Here is a 20,419-nt window from a genome sequence, read left to right on the forward strand (position 1 = left end):
AAAGAAAAGTGATACAACACATCTGATTTGACATGCTGGAAATGTGCAGTGCAGAATGTCTTCAGGGGTCATCCAGCATGAGCACCTAGCTAAAAATATTTAAAGGGTTTTAGTATTGGACAATGTTTCACTTGTGTGTTACCAAAAGTGTGAACAGGATACTCTTCATGAACTCTGCAGCTAGGTGATATTTGCAAAAGCGTATAGACGCCATCATGGCTACTTTTCTTCATATAGGGCATTTCTCCATTCTGCCTCATGCCAATGTGCAAAGAAGTACATTTTCAGCCTTACCTTGCTCATGTTTATGAAGGAAATCATCTGCACCATCCAAAGGAAGCAACAAAAGGCAAACTGCTTGGAACTAGTCTGGTAATATAAATTAATTCAAAACCTACCTGCCATTTTGAAAATAAAAAGAGTAAGTGCAGATACAGTGAGCCAGAAGGATTGAACACACAGAGCATGGTGCTACAACAATCAAGACGATAAACGGCAATCTCTCTACTTACCATGTGATTTATGAATTCACAATAATCCTACAACTAGTTGCACTAACATATATTGCTCGTCAAGCACAGCCCATATTCCCAAATTTTTTAGTTTCGTTTGCTATGAGGATGCATGGTATGGACACACTGGAAACCAAGGAACACAGATGAGGAGGGAGGTAAGGCTGCTCTCCCAGTTGGAGAAGGTCTCTTCTCCTATGCAGTGTGTTGGGTGGGTGTTTTTGATTTCCTTTGTATGAGTGCAATACAGTTGGGGAGGAATGCCACACCACTGGCACTTGGTGGTTTCCATAGGCGAGATGACCGGCCGGGTGTGAGGGATCGGTTCTGTGTTTCCATCCTCTCATTTCTCTCCTTTCGGTATGCCTGCATATATAAGATCAATTGTGGGCAGAAAGTCTGAAACGAACACTCTACACCCCAGAGGATCTAGCAAATACAAACACCTCACGGACATCAAACACAGTGCAGATACATCATACAGGTGAGTATAGCTGTGCTCATATCACAAGAACAAAACATTATAACAAATACATATATACCCATACCTCAAGTCAGGTAATGCCTTCCCACTTCTCCTGATTGCACATACATAAGTTACTAAAGAGATACACCCATAAATCAACAATAACTACAAATCCTACAAGCAGACTGACACAAAAGCATGATATAAATGCCCACATGTTACATTTGATGCTACTCAAGTAAATAGATAACAGGTCCTGGTCTGACAGAATCCTCAAGACCAGGGTGTGAAGGTATCCAAACTCTACAGTATTGCAAGACCTTTCTACATGCATAAATGTCCATACACATCTCTTGAACATACATAGAATAATATATGCACCATGACCAATGGTCCACAGTGTTCTGTGGAAGACATGAGGGCCTTCTAAGAGTTGGTGATCTCTCACCTGCTGGTCTCCTTCAGTTCTGGAAACATAGACTTTCTCTCTATAGCTCTGGTGGACTCTATGCTAGCAGCAACCTCACTTATCTTCTGTTTCAATATTTCCCTGTCAGTCCAAATATTTAAATGGAATGGATGCTTCTTCCATAGGGACCTCTCCATCCCATGACTCTAGCAGATATCACTCACTTACTCATTAGCTCAGCTGCATTCATTTTATTCCTATGAGGAAATGTATGTTGAAACCTAGAGGGAGTTGGGTGATTGTTGTTTAATCTTTCTGTCTGAAATATAAGTAAATCAGGGTTCTCATAACTGACCAAATTTATGATTTTTAGGGATATTTTAATGTTCACATAGTTGCTATGTATTATATACATAATATACATACAGCTGGAACTAGCTTACAAACGCTCAAAAAATGAAAATAAAATTATTCTTAGAGCTTGCAGAAGATGTGGTTTCTACAAGAAAGGTTTTGATACACACTAAATATAATTCATACAATGGTAATTTTTGGAAGTTATTACAAGCAAGGCTGATCCTTGTCTTAGAATTGATCTGTGCACCATACCCATAAAGAAAGTTTATTGTAAATGGATGAAAAACAAATTATTGGTTTAAAGTACTGCCTATGGAAGTTGGCGAATCAAGCCAATGAACTGCCCATCATCACCAAAATTGCTTGCTGCTAGAGTGCCGTAAAATTCAGCCACAAGCTGTGGCTGAATTTTACGGGACTCTATTAGCAAGCAATTTTGATGGTGAAGGCCCACAAGTGAGACAATCTGCAATAGAAAGCCACTGTAAGCCTCCTTTCCCAATTACATTATCATTAACATGCCCAGGAACATAATGCCATGTTTAGTCTAGGGTAGTGACATTTGGGGCAAGAATACCATGGATGGAATATCGATTGGGCACAATATTATGACCAAAATATCGAACACCAAAATATTGAGGATGTAGATGTATGTTGGTAAGTATCGGTTTACTATTCTTAAATCCACATCTAAGTATCTTGAAGATATGAATAATGTCAAAGTACATATTTGCGGCGTTAGGTATAAGAAATATGTGGATAATCACCTGTCGATATATTTACGATTGATATTTTGATCATGATATTGTGGCCACCCTATATTCCATCCTCAATATTTCTACTCTTCACTGGCAGTGTCCACAGCCTGTAGGTGAGTGGTTCTTGAACAAACATTGCAATGGTTTAAAAGAATTCTGATGACAAGAAATACATTTGAAACACTGAATTATATCGTCAGCGTCGATTCAGCAGGCATTAAAGTAACAAAGATTATTAGTGCACAAGATCATTAAGATTGTACTTAGAGATATACAAATGATGAAAGGTACTTGAAATTATATATGTACAATTAATCTAATTATTAAATAAATACAGCAGTCTCCTTTAGATGAGTTAATGGGCATCTGCCAGAAATTTGGGCTGCCATGTTCCCCCACTTCTCATATACCCAGCCTTTTTGAGAGTGTGGGAGATACCTTCTTCCCAATGGCAAAGCAGCTGCCACCTCCACCATTAAAAACCCCTCTCGGCGGAGGCTCTGCCGATGATATGCCATTGTTGATGCCACTCCTATTCAATCAAGCCATGTGTGGCCAGCTTCGCATGACAGTCTGCCCGCCATTGTGGTGGTGCTTGGGACCGCCCAACTGTATGGTGGCGGTCCCACACGTAGAATCACGATGCGACCGCCGCCGTGGCGGTCGCATCTTGCATCTTTACCATTGCGCCCGCCTCAGTGGTAAAAATGTGACCACTACTGTGGCAGTCGCATCTTGCGTCTCAACCATTGCACCCGCCGTGTTGCCTGCCACTTGGTGCATGGATATGTAGGGGATACCATTGGTACCCCCCAGTGCACCACCACCTCCCCCCAACACTAGGGGGGCCCGCAATGGACCCCCAAATGCAATCTCACCAGCCGTTAAATGGCGGTTTACCTGCCACGGAAAAGCTGGCTGCGGCCAGCAGCCTAATCTGGCAGACGGTGCCTGCTAGGCACGCCACCATTTTAAACATGATGACCGCTCCACCAGGCAATCATCAGTACGATTGCTTGTTTCGGAAGTGTGGTGGGCAGTCTTAGCGTCTGCCGTGGTCGGAAAGCGATTCCCCCGCGATCGTAATGTGGTGGGGGAAATTGCTTTCCGAAGGCCCACCACCGCACTGCTGGCAGGTGGCGGGCCTTCCGCCATCGTAATGAACCCCTAAGTTTGGCACCGTCCTTAACCATCTTTGTCTCCATCCAAAAAAGTAAACCCTTACACTGTGAGATAATTCTCTTGGTGTGTGGGGCTATTGTTTTATTTGAAATATAGACTATACTTAAAGAATCTGTCTAAAAAAAAGTGTGTAAAAAGAAATACCTTGCCATCATAGCATGAACCTACCTTCACTGTTTTATGGGCTTAAGCAGCTCCTTTCATGGAGGCGGGTTCCACTCTGGGTGGAACACATTCCTTATGTCTCCAACTCTCGATGCGTTGGTCCTGAAAAGTAGGTGCCTCAACATTCCTACCACATGGCTGTCTGACTAAGGCCAGAGGTTTGTATGTTATTTTTTTTCTATATTCTAACATTTCAGCAAAAATAAAAATAAACAAGTGCCAATTCAATAAAACAAAATCAATACAAAATGAGAAGGTAACTGTAGATCACATTGGAGTACATTGGAGCACCTATTTTACAAAGCTGAGCATGTGATCATGTTCCAAATTGTTATTTTGGGGTTGATTCACTCTTCAATAAGGCACATACATTTGATTATCAATCTTTACTGTATGCAAACATAGGTGACAATTTAAATTCTGTGTCAATAACTTTTATTTTAATCAAATCAGCTTTTTTACAATGCAGTAATTGTCAAGTCGCTTGTGAGTGACAGAAACAGTCTGTGAGAAAAAGTAACAAAATTGTTTTGTTTACATATTGGGGTCATTGATTTTGGGCCTGATTTATATCTTGGTGGAGAGGGAATTTTGTCATAACAGCAACTAAATTCCTTCCCCGCCAAGACGGTTGTACGCCTGTCCGATTTACATTTGGGCAGATCACAGTTTGACGATGGCGGAGACAACTCTTTCACAATCAAACTCCATTGACCTGATAAAGTAAGGCCATTGGAGGTTTGGCTGTATGTCAACCAATCAGCAGATTTATGAAGCGCGGCTAATTGCCCAGGAGAGTGTCCTGCCTCCTAATTTAGACTGGCAGACATATAGCTGTTTTTCAATCTCAGTCACTGCCAGGAAATACCTGGTGATAAGGAGCATTGAAAAGTGTTCATTGCCCCTTTCCTCGCCTTGGGAGATATCTCCCATGGCACTGTTTCTGATTTTCAAAAAGAAAATCCCGCCCCGGAACCATCTGGCTAAGTTGCAATGCATTGATGGGAGTAGCCATGAGGGTGGCTCCTCTCAATGCTTGAAATATCTGCTGGATAAGGGGATATTTCATAAGTTCATAAGTTGACACCTCCATCAGGTATATAATTTCTATGTGCCTATGTTTTACTTTTGAATTGCATAATACAGGGCTATTCATTAGTATTAGCGCAAACGCTATTTACCGAATAGTGTGTTTTCTGTTGTATCACTGGAAATTCTGATGTAACATTTGTTTCACACCAAGTCAACAATGTGATTTCCCGGTTTCAAAAATGATATCACATGCTCGTTTTGGGATACTAGCCAGACTTTTCCAGGCTCACTCCAGAGGCTGAATTCATGTCAAGCCACTAGTTGCTTCATGCTTAGATATTCTGAGATAGCGTTTTCCTTTTACCTAGAGAGTACAAATCACACTAGTCTGTTTATAGACTCAATACTAGGAATTTACCTGTTGATGCATTATTTTGCCTTGTAATATACTGTGAGAAATTAGGTTGTTGGTTGATTGGGGTGTGAGCCCTGGTCAAGCAACAGTCACACCCTGGCAGGGTGAGCCACAAAAAGTCACTAAACTAACTTGTGCTTAACCCTGGGTAGCTTGGCACAAATACCAGTCAGGCTTAACCTAGAGTCAATGTGTAAAGTATTTATGCAGCACACAAACAGTAATAAAGTGAAAACACAACAAAAGAAAAATCCCACACCAATTTTGAGCAATACATTTTAATAAACTATTTGACACCAAAATGGCAAACGTCCAACCAGTAGAACCAGAGTCATGAATTCACAAAGATTTAAGTGACAATTGCATCAAAAGCACAAAGCGATGGAGTGCGGGTCGTATACAAGGACCAAGGTCTTCCCGCTAAAAGAGTTCAGTTCACAGTTGAGAGCAAAGAGTTCTGTTCACAGTGGAAGTATGCACAAGGAGCAGGGAGAGACTCACCGATGGTCGTCACTGTAGAGCAGAGATCCTGTTGGCATTGCAGACGGTTGGGGCTGGAGTTTCGCATTAGCGCTCACTATAAGCTGAAGATGCTGCAGCGCTAAGCATTGGTTTGCCGAAATTGCACATTGGCAGGTGGCATGGGCGCAAGGCCTTGGTGTACACTGACCGGTTTGCTTTCACAAAGAGCCCAAAAATGCCAATAGAGCTCAACTGAAGAGGCACGAAGGGTCCAGGATCTGAGGGGCACCACTTGGGGGTCAGGAACAAACTCAGGCTAGGTCTAGCTGCTGGTGTCAAGATGGTTGGAGCTTGTCATGTCTCTGTAGCTCTGAACAGAAGGCCAGAAAACTAGCCCTTAAAGTAACTTTGGTAGTTTTGGGTTTAGGTGAAGAAGCAGGGCTCAAACAGTAGGGCTGGCCTCTGAGGGATCAAGGTGGGAACCAGGTAGCAAAGAAACAGTCCTTCCAGGTACAGCAAAGCAGTCTTGCAGGGTACGCAGCAGGTCACAGCTAATGACAGTCCACTGAGAGTCCTTCTGCAGGACAAGACATGAACTAAAGAGTTGGGTTTTTGGACCCTATTTTTATATTTGGGGTCCAATTACACATGTTGCACTTTTCCTCTTTGTGCCATGCCTCTAAATAGGTACGCCGTGCTCAAACAGATAAAGTGCACTCTATTACAGTGAATGCAATGCCCACAGGACAGCCGTGAACTCGTGCTGCTCTGGGGCAGCATAATAAAGTAAAATACGGACCAGCTGCTTCAAAGTGCTCGTTGTTTCACTGTACAGGCTACAACCTGCCTCACATTAAAGTCGGATTTGTGAGCCCTTTGCAGATGGGTGCAGTGAGTGATGGCATCTGCCTAAAAGGGGATGACTGTGGGGTCCATGAGGATTCTGTGTTTCTTTTTCAGGGGTTCTTATCCATATACGGTCGATGAATAGGAGAGGTATATCTCTTTGGTAAGAACTGTTCCACCTTATACTATGGGCGATTTACACAATTTTAGGCATGCACAGAGATATATAGTAACATCTAGCATTTTGATTCGCAGAAATACCTTATTCGAAAGTGAGCTGTGGACCTGACTAAGACGGAGAGTTTTGTTGTATTCAATAGCTGGTGAACCACCACACCACTTGTTTAGCACTGTTGTCGCCTTCTTCGCATATATTACATTACACTAGTCACTTGATATTTGTATTGATGGTACATTGAATCACTGCTGTACACACGTGTTTCGTGCACATGGATTGTCTTGTGTGAGTCACCGGTATTATGTGGTATTACTAGACCTTATCTTTTAATTTTTGTTGTTGAGGCAGTTTCCTCCGTTTATACATTATAATAGAGTGAATTTATTTGCTTATTTACAGATGCGCCCCTGATGAAGGGACCCCCCATGTCCCGAAATGCATTGGGCTGATTTTCTACATGTCTGCTAAAATCTGCAAAAGCACAACAGATGTTGTATAGTGTTTATGTAAATGTTGACAATTATGAAAAACTGGGTGGAGCTTAGATCCACCCAAATATTTGTTCATATACGATTTGTATCATAAGTTCATGTATAATCATTCTTTCTAAATGCTGTAAAGTAAACACACATATCAGCAAAAAATTAGTGTGGGTTAATTTTTATTTACAATTTTTTTTATATAATTGGTCAATTGTTTGAATACTTTGGGCATTATTGCCATAGGAACAGTGCTACCCACACAGGGATTTTATTCCTGTCTCAACACTATTGACTATAACCTGCGGGGTCCTAACAGGTAGTGGGTAAGCACCCCTTGTCAGAAATTATTGAGTACCATATCAGAAGGATTACATTGATTATAAAGCAATACAGTGGGGACAAGCCCTTTGTGTGATGGAAGAGCACAGCCTATTCAGTTGTAAGTGGGGTTGTGCCCAGCTCCACCTCCCATTCTGCCAACAGATGGCCCGCTCAGGCACCCTTCATCCCTCTATTATGTGGCTATCTGGGAGGAATTCACAAAGTCTAATTGCTACTTACACCCAACCATGTGATCTAATACAGGCTCCAGACACAATAGGCTATGGGCAGAAAAATGCCAACTTTCTAAAAATCTCGTAGATACCAAACATGAAATCGTTTCCTGGTCCCAAAAGAAATGTAGCACTTATTAAATGTAATAAGGCAGCCCAATGTTATCCTATGGGACACGTAGGCCTCACAGTTGCGGAAAACGAATTGAGGAGTTTTTTTACTACAGGACATGTAAAACCTAAAAGTATGTGCCCAATCTTTGAATTACAATGCACCCTGCCCTATGGGCTACCTAGGGCCTACATTAGGGGTGACATATATGCAATAAAAGAGGAGAATAAGTCTTGGCAAGGGGGTTATATGCCAAGTCGAATTGGCATATTTAAAACTGTATTCGGGCTGCATTGAGAGAGCTGGGACATGTTTTAAAGGACTACTTAAGTCAGTGGCATAATAAGTGCTGCAGGCCCACTAATAGTATTTCATTCACAGGCCCTGGATATATAGCATAACACTAAACAAAGGACTTGTAAGTAAATTAGGTATGCAATTTTGTGTAAACCAATTGCTTAGGGGAGAGAGCACATGCACTACAGCACTGGTAAAGTGCACAGAGCCTGAAGGCAAACAAAAACGAATTCAGGAAAGATAGGAGGAGTGAAGGCAAAATGTTGTGGGTGACCCTGAGAAGAGGGCCAGGTCCAACATATACTGTATTTGGTTCTGGCTATTCGAGTAGAATAGAGACTAAGGATCCAATTACGATGACGGAAGGCCCGCCAACACCAGCCGCGCAGTGGCGGCGATTTTCCCCCTGCCAAATTACGATGGCAGTGTGAATCGTTCTAGTACCATGGCGGGCGCAAAGACCACCTGCCACTCATTCAGATTGCCTGGCTGACCAGTCAGTTTGGGTAAAATTGTGGCGGTGCCTAGCAGACACCGTCCGCCATATTACAATGCTGGCTCCAGCCAGCCTTTCCATGGCGGTGAAACCACCATGAAAAGGCTGGCGGGGATTAGATTTGAGGGCCTGTTGCAGGCCCCCCTTGTGTTGGGAAGTGGTGATGCACTGGGGAGTACCTATGGTACCCCCCTACATTTTGCTGAACTAAGTGGAAGACACTGCATGGTGCCTGCCACGTAGTGCACTGCAATGCACAACATAGCTCTTTAGCAGTGTGGCAGGTGCTGCAGCCAGCAGCACCTGCCTCAATGTTAAATCACTGGATGCGACCGACATGGTGGCGGTCGCACCGTAATATGGGGTATATGGGGTGCAGGGCTGCCGCCTTACAGGCGGGCTGTCCCAATCCTCGCTACGATGGTGGGCGATCATAATTATTTGGTATTTGAGGATTTATTGTCATTGTGATTTGAACTGACTAGCTTTCCATTTTTGCCTTCTGTAGAGATTCTAAATAAACCTTGATATGTTTGACTTTAAAATTGTCTGGTGTAAGTTTGATTTGACTTAGTTTATTATGGGATCAGCATCTTTTGGCACTCACACTACACTGACAATTCCGAAAACGAGTGCTTAAGAATAATAACTTAGGGGCCTATTAGCATGTCGGGCGGAGCGCCACGGCCCGACCGGTGGTGGCGATCCACCAGCCAGAACACCCCGCCGGACGTCCATTTACCCCGCCACATTAGAATGGTGGGGGGTACCCCAGTGGACGTAAAGACCATCCGCTGGTTTTCCACCGGTAGGCAATCGTCACGATTGCCTGCCGGGCGAAAAAGGCCCATAATATGGTGGCGGTGCCTTGCAGGAACCCCATCCATATTATGATGATGGCGGTCGAATGCCTTTCCATGGTGGAGAATCCGCCATGGAAAGGCATTCAGAGTTTACTCCCCTACATTGGCATTCACCAGGTGGCAGGCACCGCGCGGTGCCTGTCACATTGTGCATGCCAATGCACAACATGCATTTTCAACATTGTGGCGGGTGCTGCTTACAGCACCGCCCGCCACAATGTTGAAAATGCGGGATGCGACCGCCAAGGTGGTGATCGCATCCTAATTGGCAGTGCGGGACCGCTGCACCACTGGCGGCTGGTCACAGCACCACTAGGGTGGCGGGCGGACATCCTAATGGGAGCCTTAGGGGTCTATTAGGATGGAGGGCGGATCGCCACCGCCCATATGGCGGTGGCGATCCACCCGCCATTTCCATTCACCCGCCTAACATTCCCCCCGCCATATTATGATGGCGGTGGGGACCCAGGCGGATGGAAAGACCGTATGTCAGTTTTCCACCAGTAGGCAATCCGCTCGGACGGCAGATTGCCTACCAGAAAGGACCGGAAAAGACCTATAATATGGTGGCGGTGCCTGGATCCATATTACGATGATGGCGGTCTCCCGCCATTCCATGGCGGAGACTGCGCCATGGAAAGGCATGCAGAGAATGCCTTTGCCATTTATTCCTCTTAAGGATTCTTATACAAAGAAATAGTTATTCCCATGTTGAGCAGGATTACAGAGCTACAATATACAAGAAGATGCGCACATCAGACAGGGCATATATGTGTGCCTTCATTCTGAGAGCACCATTATTTGGTGAGGTAAAATTGCACCCTCTAAATACAAATAGCACTAGGTGCAATATCACCTTATTAATCCTAATAACTTTGAGTTGTACAGGTTGACACTAGGCATATGGTAACAGACATTGTGTCAGATATTTGAGGGAAATTTCAGATGAGCCAAATTTACCACCTAAATCACATTCTAATTCATGCACAAAGTACTGTGGTGCCTATATCAGAATTCCTGCAGGAATAAGGCCCATACTGTGCTTAGTCTCGTCCATGTTTTCTTTGGCAGATGCCTGAAGCTGAAGAAGATACAAATTTTTCCTTCTATTTTTAAATATCACAAAACTTAAGTGAAGCACAAATCCACTAATACCACACAGTAATGTGTAGATGGAAAGTGATAATCCGAGAGAGTCTTGGATACCATATATGTAGGTGAAGAGTTATAAGAGATCTGAAGTGATTCCAACAGTTTTCAGGCAAGCACATAGACACATTAAAAATATGGAGGGCACTTATTGCTCAATCGAAGCACAATAGAGACCAGTGAAGGTTGACTTACAGCTTGAGGAAGCACATAAAGAGTGATGAGCATCAAGAGATGTGGCAAAGGATTGGTATGCTTTAAACACAATACATTATAAATTAAATCGGAAATGATATGTAATAAGAAGCCACTTTAGGAGTGCCAAATTAGGAAAATGTGGAAAGAGTTTGACCGAATTAACAACTGCAAAGTGAATGTAGAATATTTTGCACTGGATGAAGGCTGTGGGTTAGAAGAGCAACACACAACAGAAAATAATATAAATGTCTAACAAGTGGTAAACCAATAAAAATTAAACAAATGAACAATTTGTCTTTTTTTACATAATAAAAAATTGGAACCCAGGTTTACAAACTGAATTTCGTATTATGTAAAATAGTACTTCAGTAGTACTACTTACTTACTACAAAATGCAATACATAAATGTATAAGTGTAAACCTCCACTTCTTCTATTTTTCTATGAGTCCCTCACACATATCCATTTACCATTTAGGGCCTGAGTACGATCTTGCTAGGAAGGCCTCCAGATGGGTTCCGGAACGAGTAAATCCGATTCGGAGCCTAGGTTTCCGATCGAATCGTCCCCCTTCCGAATGACCAAGTACGATGCGAAGATCTCTACAGCGTCGACCAAATCATTTCCGAACCCAATCCTGTCCGTTCGACTTGTTCACAGCCAAATAGTGCGGCGGAATGAAGGCGGCTCCCGTACGAGTGAGTACAATGCAGGATTCAGGCAGCCGTATCGACTCGGTCTCTGCGAGATAAAACAGCTGTGGGAATTGGACTTTAGGGGACAGTAGCAGGCCCCGCTTCACCTGGGGCCCTCTGAATCTGTCCCATGGAGGTACCCATGGATCCCTCCTTTCCCGCCACAGGGTGTACGCTTTTTCCCACCCACCTCTTTTTGCTATGGGAGCCTGTGTAGGCGTTCAGTATACAGGCTCCAATAGAGTTCAAAGGGAGTCTGAGCGAACCGAGTCCGTCAACATATGGGTGCATTATACAGGGTCACTCGAACTCGCAGAGCACAATTCGCTAGGAAAGCCCTCCGGATCCGAGTCGTACAGAAGGCTTTCCTAGGGAGATCGTATTCGGGCCCTTAGTAGTAAAAGGAGGGACCAGTGTAGTGGCTTGAAAAAGAACATACCCACTAGTAAATGGGAGGAGTTAGGAGAGAAGTAAAAAAGGGCTTAGGGAGGGGTCCGGAGTGGTTTGGGGAGGAACCTCAGACTTCCACAACAAGTAAGCACAATACTATTCTCAAACTGCACTTGTAAAGTTACCACATTCAAAACGGTCCCAAAACCATAGTATTTGTACTCAGGGTTGCAGTAAGTCCAGCATAATGCATGGGCACTAAGGGGTACTGCAAATCCCCCCTATAGAACATCATGGAGGTATGGACTTGAAATTATTTACATTGTTAAAAATAAAAATAATTTTAAATTAATGTAGAAAAAATCATTTAGAAATACAACTTGTTTTTTTATTTTATTTGAACATATTTAAAAAAACGTTTTGAATTAAAAGAATAAAGTAACATAAACGTTCATTTAAATATAATTCAATCACATTTAACTATTCTTATACATCACTTTTAACTATACATGTGTATATTTATATATATATATATATATATATAACAAAAAATACTTTCAGTGTATTTTTCAAATTTAACTTTCAGAAAAATAATGTTTATTTAATTCAGCTTATTCAAAATAATTCCAATTTACATTTAAATTCAATTAATAATACAATGGCATTTCTATTTTGATGCACATTTAAAATAAATATATTTAAAATTAGTTTTCAATAATTAACTTAAAAATAATGTTTTAAATTTGTTTCAAGCAAAAGTTTTTCCATTCCCCTACACTTTACCAAAGCGATATGTCCACCGCAGGGGTGGGAAGTGAAGAAGAGCTCAGTGGGGTCAATGTCAGTGTTTCCAATTAGGCTGGGAAAATGTTTTCCTAGTCATGAATATCCTTTTTCTGAAATCTTGTGAAAACACATACAAGCTGCACACTCATTGTCCAGTGATTTTTCCATGGAATATTGGAGATGAAGATTGTGATTGGAAAAATACTTCTGAGGTGCACCCACATTTCAATATTAGGTCCCTTTTCTGGCTGTACAAGTGCTGCCTGGGATGTTCCAGATACTCCTTGAAATTGTTGAAGCATGCACAGCCATATTCTTCTTTCTGGACAGCAACAGCAGATGAGATTGGCTCTCTTAATGCAAACCACATGGTGGCAGTATGTAGAACCAGGGTTTTTTCAATAAACAATGTATTGTGCTGTTGAAAGATCTCAAATGTTGAAACCAATTAAGTTCCTTTTTCTAAAAACCTATAGAGGAACCAGAGTTCCTCCATAAGACTCAGACAATGACAAAGTCGTGACTTTAGGGTCTCGTGTGTAAAACCATATTTTTCACAAAGTTGCGGTTCCCATTAGACTGACAGGTATTGAGTTTATAGAATGCTAGATTCACAGCCTTTTTCACAAATACAGTTTTTTCTCTTGTTGGGGTGGCGATAAATTTGTGTAAGGAGCTGCACTTCTTGAGATGGTAGTCGTGGACATTTACTAACTCTGAGATGAGACTTCCAGGTCAGTTACAGTAAAGCTTTACAGATGCTTTTTGGGGGAGTTGAAGGCCCTGAAAGATCCACAAACTAACCCTTGATGGGATACATGATACATAAGTAAGAATAGGAGGCCTAGAGCTTCAGATCTCATAACTGGGTTTGCAAGTATTGCACTTTTCAAAAAAGTGAGCGAATATAAAACACATTGTAAATAAACATCTGACCAAGTCACCACTTTGTAGTGATAGAGAATGTGAAAGTGTTAATTTAAATTATGTTTTTCTATGCCTAATATTGCCGCGGTCTCCACTGCAAATTCAGAAGCAAGAACATTGAAATTTCAATAGATCTGCAGAATGTCATTTGACCATTGTGTTAAAATCATTGGTTATTGAGCACGTTTAGCTCCATATTTCCTATAGTTTAAAAGTAAAAAATAGCATCTGTATTTGCTGCTAATGGTTTTGATTCGGAAAACATACTTTCTGAAATTTCTGCAACCTGGCTTCAGGAGATGAGATAAAGAGGGGCATTAGCTAGGGTCTAGAAAGTGGACAATTCTTATGATTCTGCAAGCTTTCTCAAGAGTCACAGTGTTGGAATCTTTATGCAATAAGTGCAAATTGATCAGCCTTTGTGGTAACACCTTAAAGCAGATTTTTTACAGAAAATATTAATATTGTACACATTTAATTTGAAGGTCTGCAGCATTCAGTTGTCTATTCAGGAAATGTCTTAACAGTAGCTAGAGCTACCCTGAAGGAGGCATTCCATGAATAAGTTGTTCACTTTATTTTTGTATTTTATTAATCTTCTATATGTAGTCTTTATATCTGCCTATTGCAGAGAAAATATTCTGCTCCTCAAATTGTTTGCATTTTACTTATATACTCCACAGATGAGTTATTAGGTTCTGAAGGTCAAGGTGTCAAGTTGGCTGTTTGCGTTCTTCCAGCTAGGAAGGAGCAAATCCATGAGTGGGCGGGCCCTTGAATGCTGAGTATTTTGCAGTCAACAATCACAATATTACAATTTGAAACCTTCTTTTTTCATTTAAACATGTCCCATTTTAAAGCTCTTTGTCTGAGAGCAAGATAGATTCTGATATACAGTTTGATGGATAGTGTGCAAAATATCAGGACCGTAGACCCTCCACTGATTCAGAGGTTAGGAAGTGACCACAATTCATGTCAGGTTATACCAAACCTTTCTCTCATTAACCCTTTAAAGTCTCCCTCACACCTTTTTGTAGTTCAACTAGTTCAAACGAATAAATTTACACCACGCCAAAAAAAGCTACATTCTCAGAAAAAGTCTAGTATTATGCCTAGTTTGTTGTGATTCAGTTCCTCGATTTTGCGGTGAGCAAGCATTATATGCATATCAAATCACTCATATAAATGAATACATACAACTTTACCTTACATTTAATGTGTCAGATTTCCTGTGTTGGCATGCACCTTTAATGTGTGTACCGTACTATGATATCTGTACTTAGTTCAGAGTTAGTTGTATGCCATGCAGGCATGTCTTGTGTACATTTAATATTGAATGTGGTACTGTATCACTGATTGAATTTATATTATCAATTGTGTGATTTGTGATGTTTTATGTAATGTTGTCAGTGATGTTAATAGTGATGTCCCAATGAGGAGTACGAGGATGACGATTATTACGATGCAGCCAATTATAACTGGCAAGCTGTATTCATTTTGGACCATTTTTATGATTCTAACAGATATTTTTTAGGAGGTGGGAGACTTGCACCTCTATGTTGCATTGCTTTTGTCTGCAAATATTACAACACTGATGTTGTCTGAAATGTATGGCAATGAACCTTATTGTTATGTCAGTAACGTATAACTAGAGAATTTCAGTGTTTTTTAGTTTGAATGATAGTTTTTTTTTCCATTACTAATAGTCCTATTTATAACTCTACTTCAAAAGTTCGTTTTTTTCAGTGGATATCTACATGTTTTTAACCTTAGTTAAAATCTTACTACTTTACTTACATATTACTCCACTTTAATCTTTGTTTGTTTACAGTGAATTTCAATGTTTTAAAACAAAAATATAAAATATTATCTTAATATTCTACATCTGCAGCCAACCCTGCCCACTTCGCCCCGACAGGTGACCCGTCACGCAACATTCTTCTGTACAGTAGAAGCGGCAGAGCTGCGCTGGCTCATATGGGACCCCTGTGAAAGTCCACAGGGAACGCTAGTTCCCGCGGATGTATGACGTTATAACGCATGCTATTACAACGCATGTCTTTACGATGCAAGTTTTATAACGCAAGTCGTTACAATGACTTGCGTTGGGGGGCGCTGAATAGTGAATAGTTTAATTTACTATTCCAACTCCAGTCCCCGTGGATAGTAGGGAACGTGTTGGAAACTATTCCCTATCCTAAAGCGCCCCCCAGCGTAAGTCGTTGTAAAAGTTGCGTTGTAATGGTTGCGTCGTAAAGGTACTTCGTTGTAACAGTTGCGTTGTAAAGGATGTTTACCGTTCCCGCTGGACTCCAGCAGGATAACAACCCCATCCAAACATATTTTTAAATGGATGCGCCCACAAGGTCGAGTGGGTCAGAATGCCTCTACTCTGCCACCTTATACCTCATTGTTTTTTTTAAATGTTCCTAAATGGGAATATGGGAACCAAGGGGCACATGCATCAAGCATTTATGCCATAGCAAACAGGTCGGTTTGCAGAATCGGCCCATTTGTGAAGGCAAAAAATGCTTTCCTGATGCAGCAAACCCCAATTGGCGATTCAGTAACTTGTTACTGAATTGCAAAATGGGTTGCGATACGGTATTTGGAAGGGTCGTGTTTAGGGCATCCCTTCCAAATACTGAATCCTAACGGTATCCATGAATGTTTTGTGACCGTGAATGTGGTTGTAAACATTTGCATATTACCATCTACTTCAAGTAGGAGGTAACCCATTCGCAAATGGGAAGAGGTCCCGGAGGTACCGCTTCCCTTTGTAATTGGTTGTAAAGGCATTTTTAAGATCAGACAGTGGTCCCACGGACCACTGCCTGGTCTTAAAAAATTCAAAGAAAACTTTTCATTTCACTTTCTGTAAAGCATCTGGTGTTCCTTTAAGGAAAATGGGCTGCTTTACAAAAAAAGATTGCTTTATTTAAAAGTAATAATGGACATGGTGATCTGCTGACCTCAGCAGGCCCCATCCCACTGATTTTTGCAATTCCTGGGGGGTCGCAAATTGTGAACTACCTCATTACTATTAATGAAGTAGAGCAATTTGCGACCCCCTAGGAATACATATATCTGTATATACAAATATATATATATATATATATATATATATATATATATATATACATATATATATATATACATATATATATATTGACACCAAACCAAACTTCACCATCAAAGAAGGCGCTGACTCCGTGTATCTTAGTTCAAGGGTTTTTATTTCTTACATCAGCTTCTGCTCAGACGCGTTTCGGCGGCTACTCCCGCCTTGCTCACTAACATCTGACCCCTGAATGTTGCGCTATATATACATGTTACATAATCACATGAGTCATAATTAACATCACTAATTGGCATTGGTTTGTGACCATGGTGATTTGGGTTACACCCACATGTATACGTGACCAATCTCATGAATTTAACATATTTTGGCGAATACATCAATTACCAAATGTCAAGTTAATTTGTACGTTCTCTAAACATTACCATCATGTTTTAGACTTACTCGGTTTCGAATGCATCATAATACTTTAAATACCACACTTAGTTATTTTGTATCGTATACATTGATGAGCCCTGTCTTGTATTAATTACATTTCCCACATGTCAAAGTGTTAGCCATTACACCCTACGTATTAGTTCCTACGTATACGTCATTGCTGTTAGGGCGTATCTGTAATATGGGTGTGTCACTCTCATGACCGGGATTGGTTTACACAGTGAGTTTGTACAAAAAGGCTCGGTTCAGAACATGTTACTGTGTTAACAGTCCCTCCTCGTGTAGCCGGTAAGTGAAGAGTGTGTTTGTCTACGTGAACCTTCCTATTTTTGAGAAAAACACCCGCTTATAACACATATGGAGGTTAAATACCGCGCTAGTGCGCAATTACTCCCTTTGTGTTGAATGTAAACCCTCCTGTGATGTGGGTAAATTCTTTATTACAATACACGGGGACTATGTATTATGACGTAGTGATTGGTGTGGTTGTTAGGTGTAGACTCCATGTGACTGATCGTGAATATTATTTACAGTGATGGCGCAATCTAGGTCGTTGTTATTAGGTACTGGGGAAAAAGTAGAGGTAGGCTGCTCTAGATGTGCACACTTAGGGCTTCATCTGCGTTCAGCCCTGAGGGGATCTTGGAATTCAGTAAGATAATGTATCTGGATTCCAGGCGGCGTAGCGCAAGCTTGCGGTTACCGCCCCTTATATTTCTTGGGATGCTGTCTATGACAAAATATGTCAGACCTTTAGCGTCTCCTCCATGTGTCTCATGGATATGTCTTGCTACTGGGTAGGCTGGGTCCTTATTTGTGATAGCCCTCAGGTGTTGCAAGATTCTTACATGCACTGGGTGGATAGTTGACCCTACATATTGTTTGCCACATACACATGTAAGCACGTATACGGCATATTCCGTTTTACATGTGTAGTGTTCTCTGATGGAATAGGGTTTCTTACGGAAGGGTACAGTGATGCTCGTTGTGTTTTTCCCATGATTGCAGGCTTTGCATTTTGTGCATTTTTTGAAACCTTTTTGTGACTGAAACCAGTTTTTCTGTTTTTGTATAGCTGGAGCATTGTGAACCAATTGTTGACGCATAGATCTGGCTTTTCTGAACGATACTAATGGTTTGTCACCCATTATATTCCCTATGGTTGTGTCATTTCGGATCAATGGCCAGTGCCTTCTAAGTATTTTTCGAAGGTTGGCATGGTGGCGATTGAAACCCGTGATTAACCTGGGGGGTTGCCTTTCTTGTGCTCGGGCTCCAGACTCTGTCACCTCTGGGAATAGTAACTCATGTCGGTTTTTAGTGCTGCATTTTACTCCGCAGTTTTGCATGTTTTGTCAGTGTATCCCCTGTGTTTCAATCTCGTAAACAGATTGGTTTTTGCTTCTGATAACCCTTCATTGGTGCTGCAGTTGCGTGTCATCCTGAGGCATTCTGCGTATGGGATGGACTGTTTGAGTGGTGTCGGGTGGAAACTATTGGCGTGGAGGATTGCGTTGCCCGCTGTGGGCTTACGATAAGTGCATGTTTGTATTTTGTCATTCTCTACAAATAGTTCTACATCCAGAAATTGTATGCTCTCTCTGTTTGCATTGCAAGTAAACTTGAGATTCAACGAATTTTCATTTAGCTGTTCTGTAAAACTTTTTGCACTCTCCACACTACCCTCCCACAAAATAAAAATGTCGTCAATAAAGCGTTTATAAATATATATATTGAAGTTGAACACCAAATGCCCGAAAGCTGTTTCGGAGGTGTGTGTGTATATATATATATATATACACACACATGTACACTAATACTCACAGGCAATGATATTATTGTATATCATGAGACTTCATGTCTTTACAAGTTCTTTTTAAAACCTTTATTGGTGGCCTTGCATTTTAGCTTTCAATTTTCTGAAAGCATCTTTCACATCATTATTTCTAATACTATATACAAATGGATTCAGCATAGATGTCACCATGCTATACATTACACTTATCCCTATGTCATTATCAAGAGAGTAGGCAGACGACGGACGAATGTATGTAAAAAGAACAGGTCCATAGAAGAGAACTGTGGAGGTAAGGTGTGAGAAGCAGGTTGAAAAGGCTTTTTTCCTTCCATCGGAGGATTTGATTTTTAGAATGACTGAGGTGATTCGACCATAGGAGATTAAAATGCAAAGAAGGGGAATTAACAAGATCACAGTCGTCTCAGTGAAGAGGACAAGCTCATTAATGGTGGTGTCTGAACACGAGAGCTTCAGAAGAGGTGGGATATCACAAAAGTAGTGATGGATTTCATTGGAGTCACAATAGTATAACTTAGAGGCCAAGACACTGTGAACTGATGAATGTAGAGAGACAATCACCCAGGAGCAGAGACCCAATAACACACAGACCCTCTGCCTCATAACACGAGTATAATGTAACGGATGACATATAGCCATGTATCGATCAAAGCCCATTATTCCCAGCAAGAAACTGTCCATATTGCCAAATGAAAGGAAAAAATGCAACTGGGTGATACAGGCGGAGAATGAAATTGTCTTCTTCACTGACAGCAGGTCTATTAGCAGCTTGGGCAATGTCATAGATGTGAAACAGATGTCCACACAGGCCAGGATGCTCAGAAAGAAGTACATTGGTGTGTGGAGTCTAGAGTCCATCCTGATAATAAAGAAGATTGTGAGGTTTCCCAGAAGGATGATGGTGTACATGGTGAGGAAGACAAAGAAGAGAAGGATCTGCTGGTCTGGGTGACTGGAGAAGCCCAAGAGAAGGAATTCTGTAGCAGAGCTCTGGTTTCTCTTCTCCATGTTCGTAGGGTTCTGGAAGGAACAAACAATGATTTTGATAGTCTAACACAAACGTGCCTTCTCCATGTGTCTACAGTGTCACCTTCATGACTATTCAGACCTAATAATTGATATACTTGTGTTGGAAGATATGGTGCTGTATATTGATGGCCTTTAACGGTGCAGCGCAGAACATTGGGTCTGTTGTGCACACCTGTGGGGCACAAAGAGAATTCATATAACCTGCTATTTTTCTGAGCATGTGTTTTATTTTCAAATAGTGGAGTTCGCAAACTGTTAACAAGGTTTGACTCTTGGGGCCGTGGCCTGACGTTGATGGAGGAAGTTAGGAGCTGCAGCGCTCCTGGC

The 20,419-nt window shown here is 41.5% G+C and overlaps 1 protein-coding gene across 1 annotated transcript; it reads right to left on the reverse strand.

Moving 5' to 3' along the window:
* Positions 1 to 19,132: 19,132 nt before the first annotated feature.
* On the reverse strand, positions 19,133 to 20,071 carry LOC144798166 (olfactory receptor 1f45-like). The gene has a single exon (XM_078668913.1). The coding sequence runs from the start codon at positions 20,069 to 20,071 to the stop codon at positions 19,133 to 19,135; it is 939 nt and encodes a 312-aa protein (XP_078525039.1).
* Between the last annotated feature and the right edge of the window lie 348 nt (positions 20,072 to 20,419).

Source organism: Lissotriton helveticus, chromosome 12, assembly GCF_964261635.1.
Source record: "Lissotriton helveticus chromosome 12, aLisHel1.1, whole genome shotgun sequence".
Taxonomy (NCBI): Eukaryota; Metazoa; Chordata; class Amphibia; order Caudata; family Salamandridae; genus Lissotriton; species Lissotriton helveticus.

What these genes read in the sequence shown, in the direction of transcription:
- LOC144798166 (XM_078668913.1), bottom strand. Translation starts at nt 20,071, where the DNA reads ATGGAGAAGAGAAACCAGAGCTCTGCTACAGAATTCCTTCTCTTGGGC.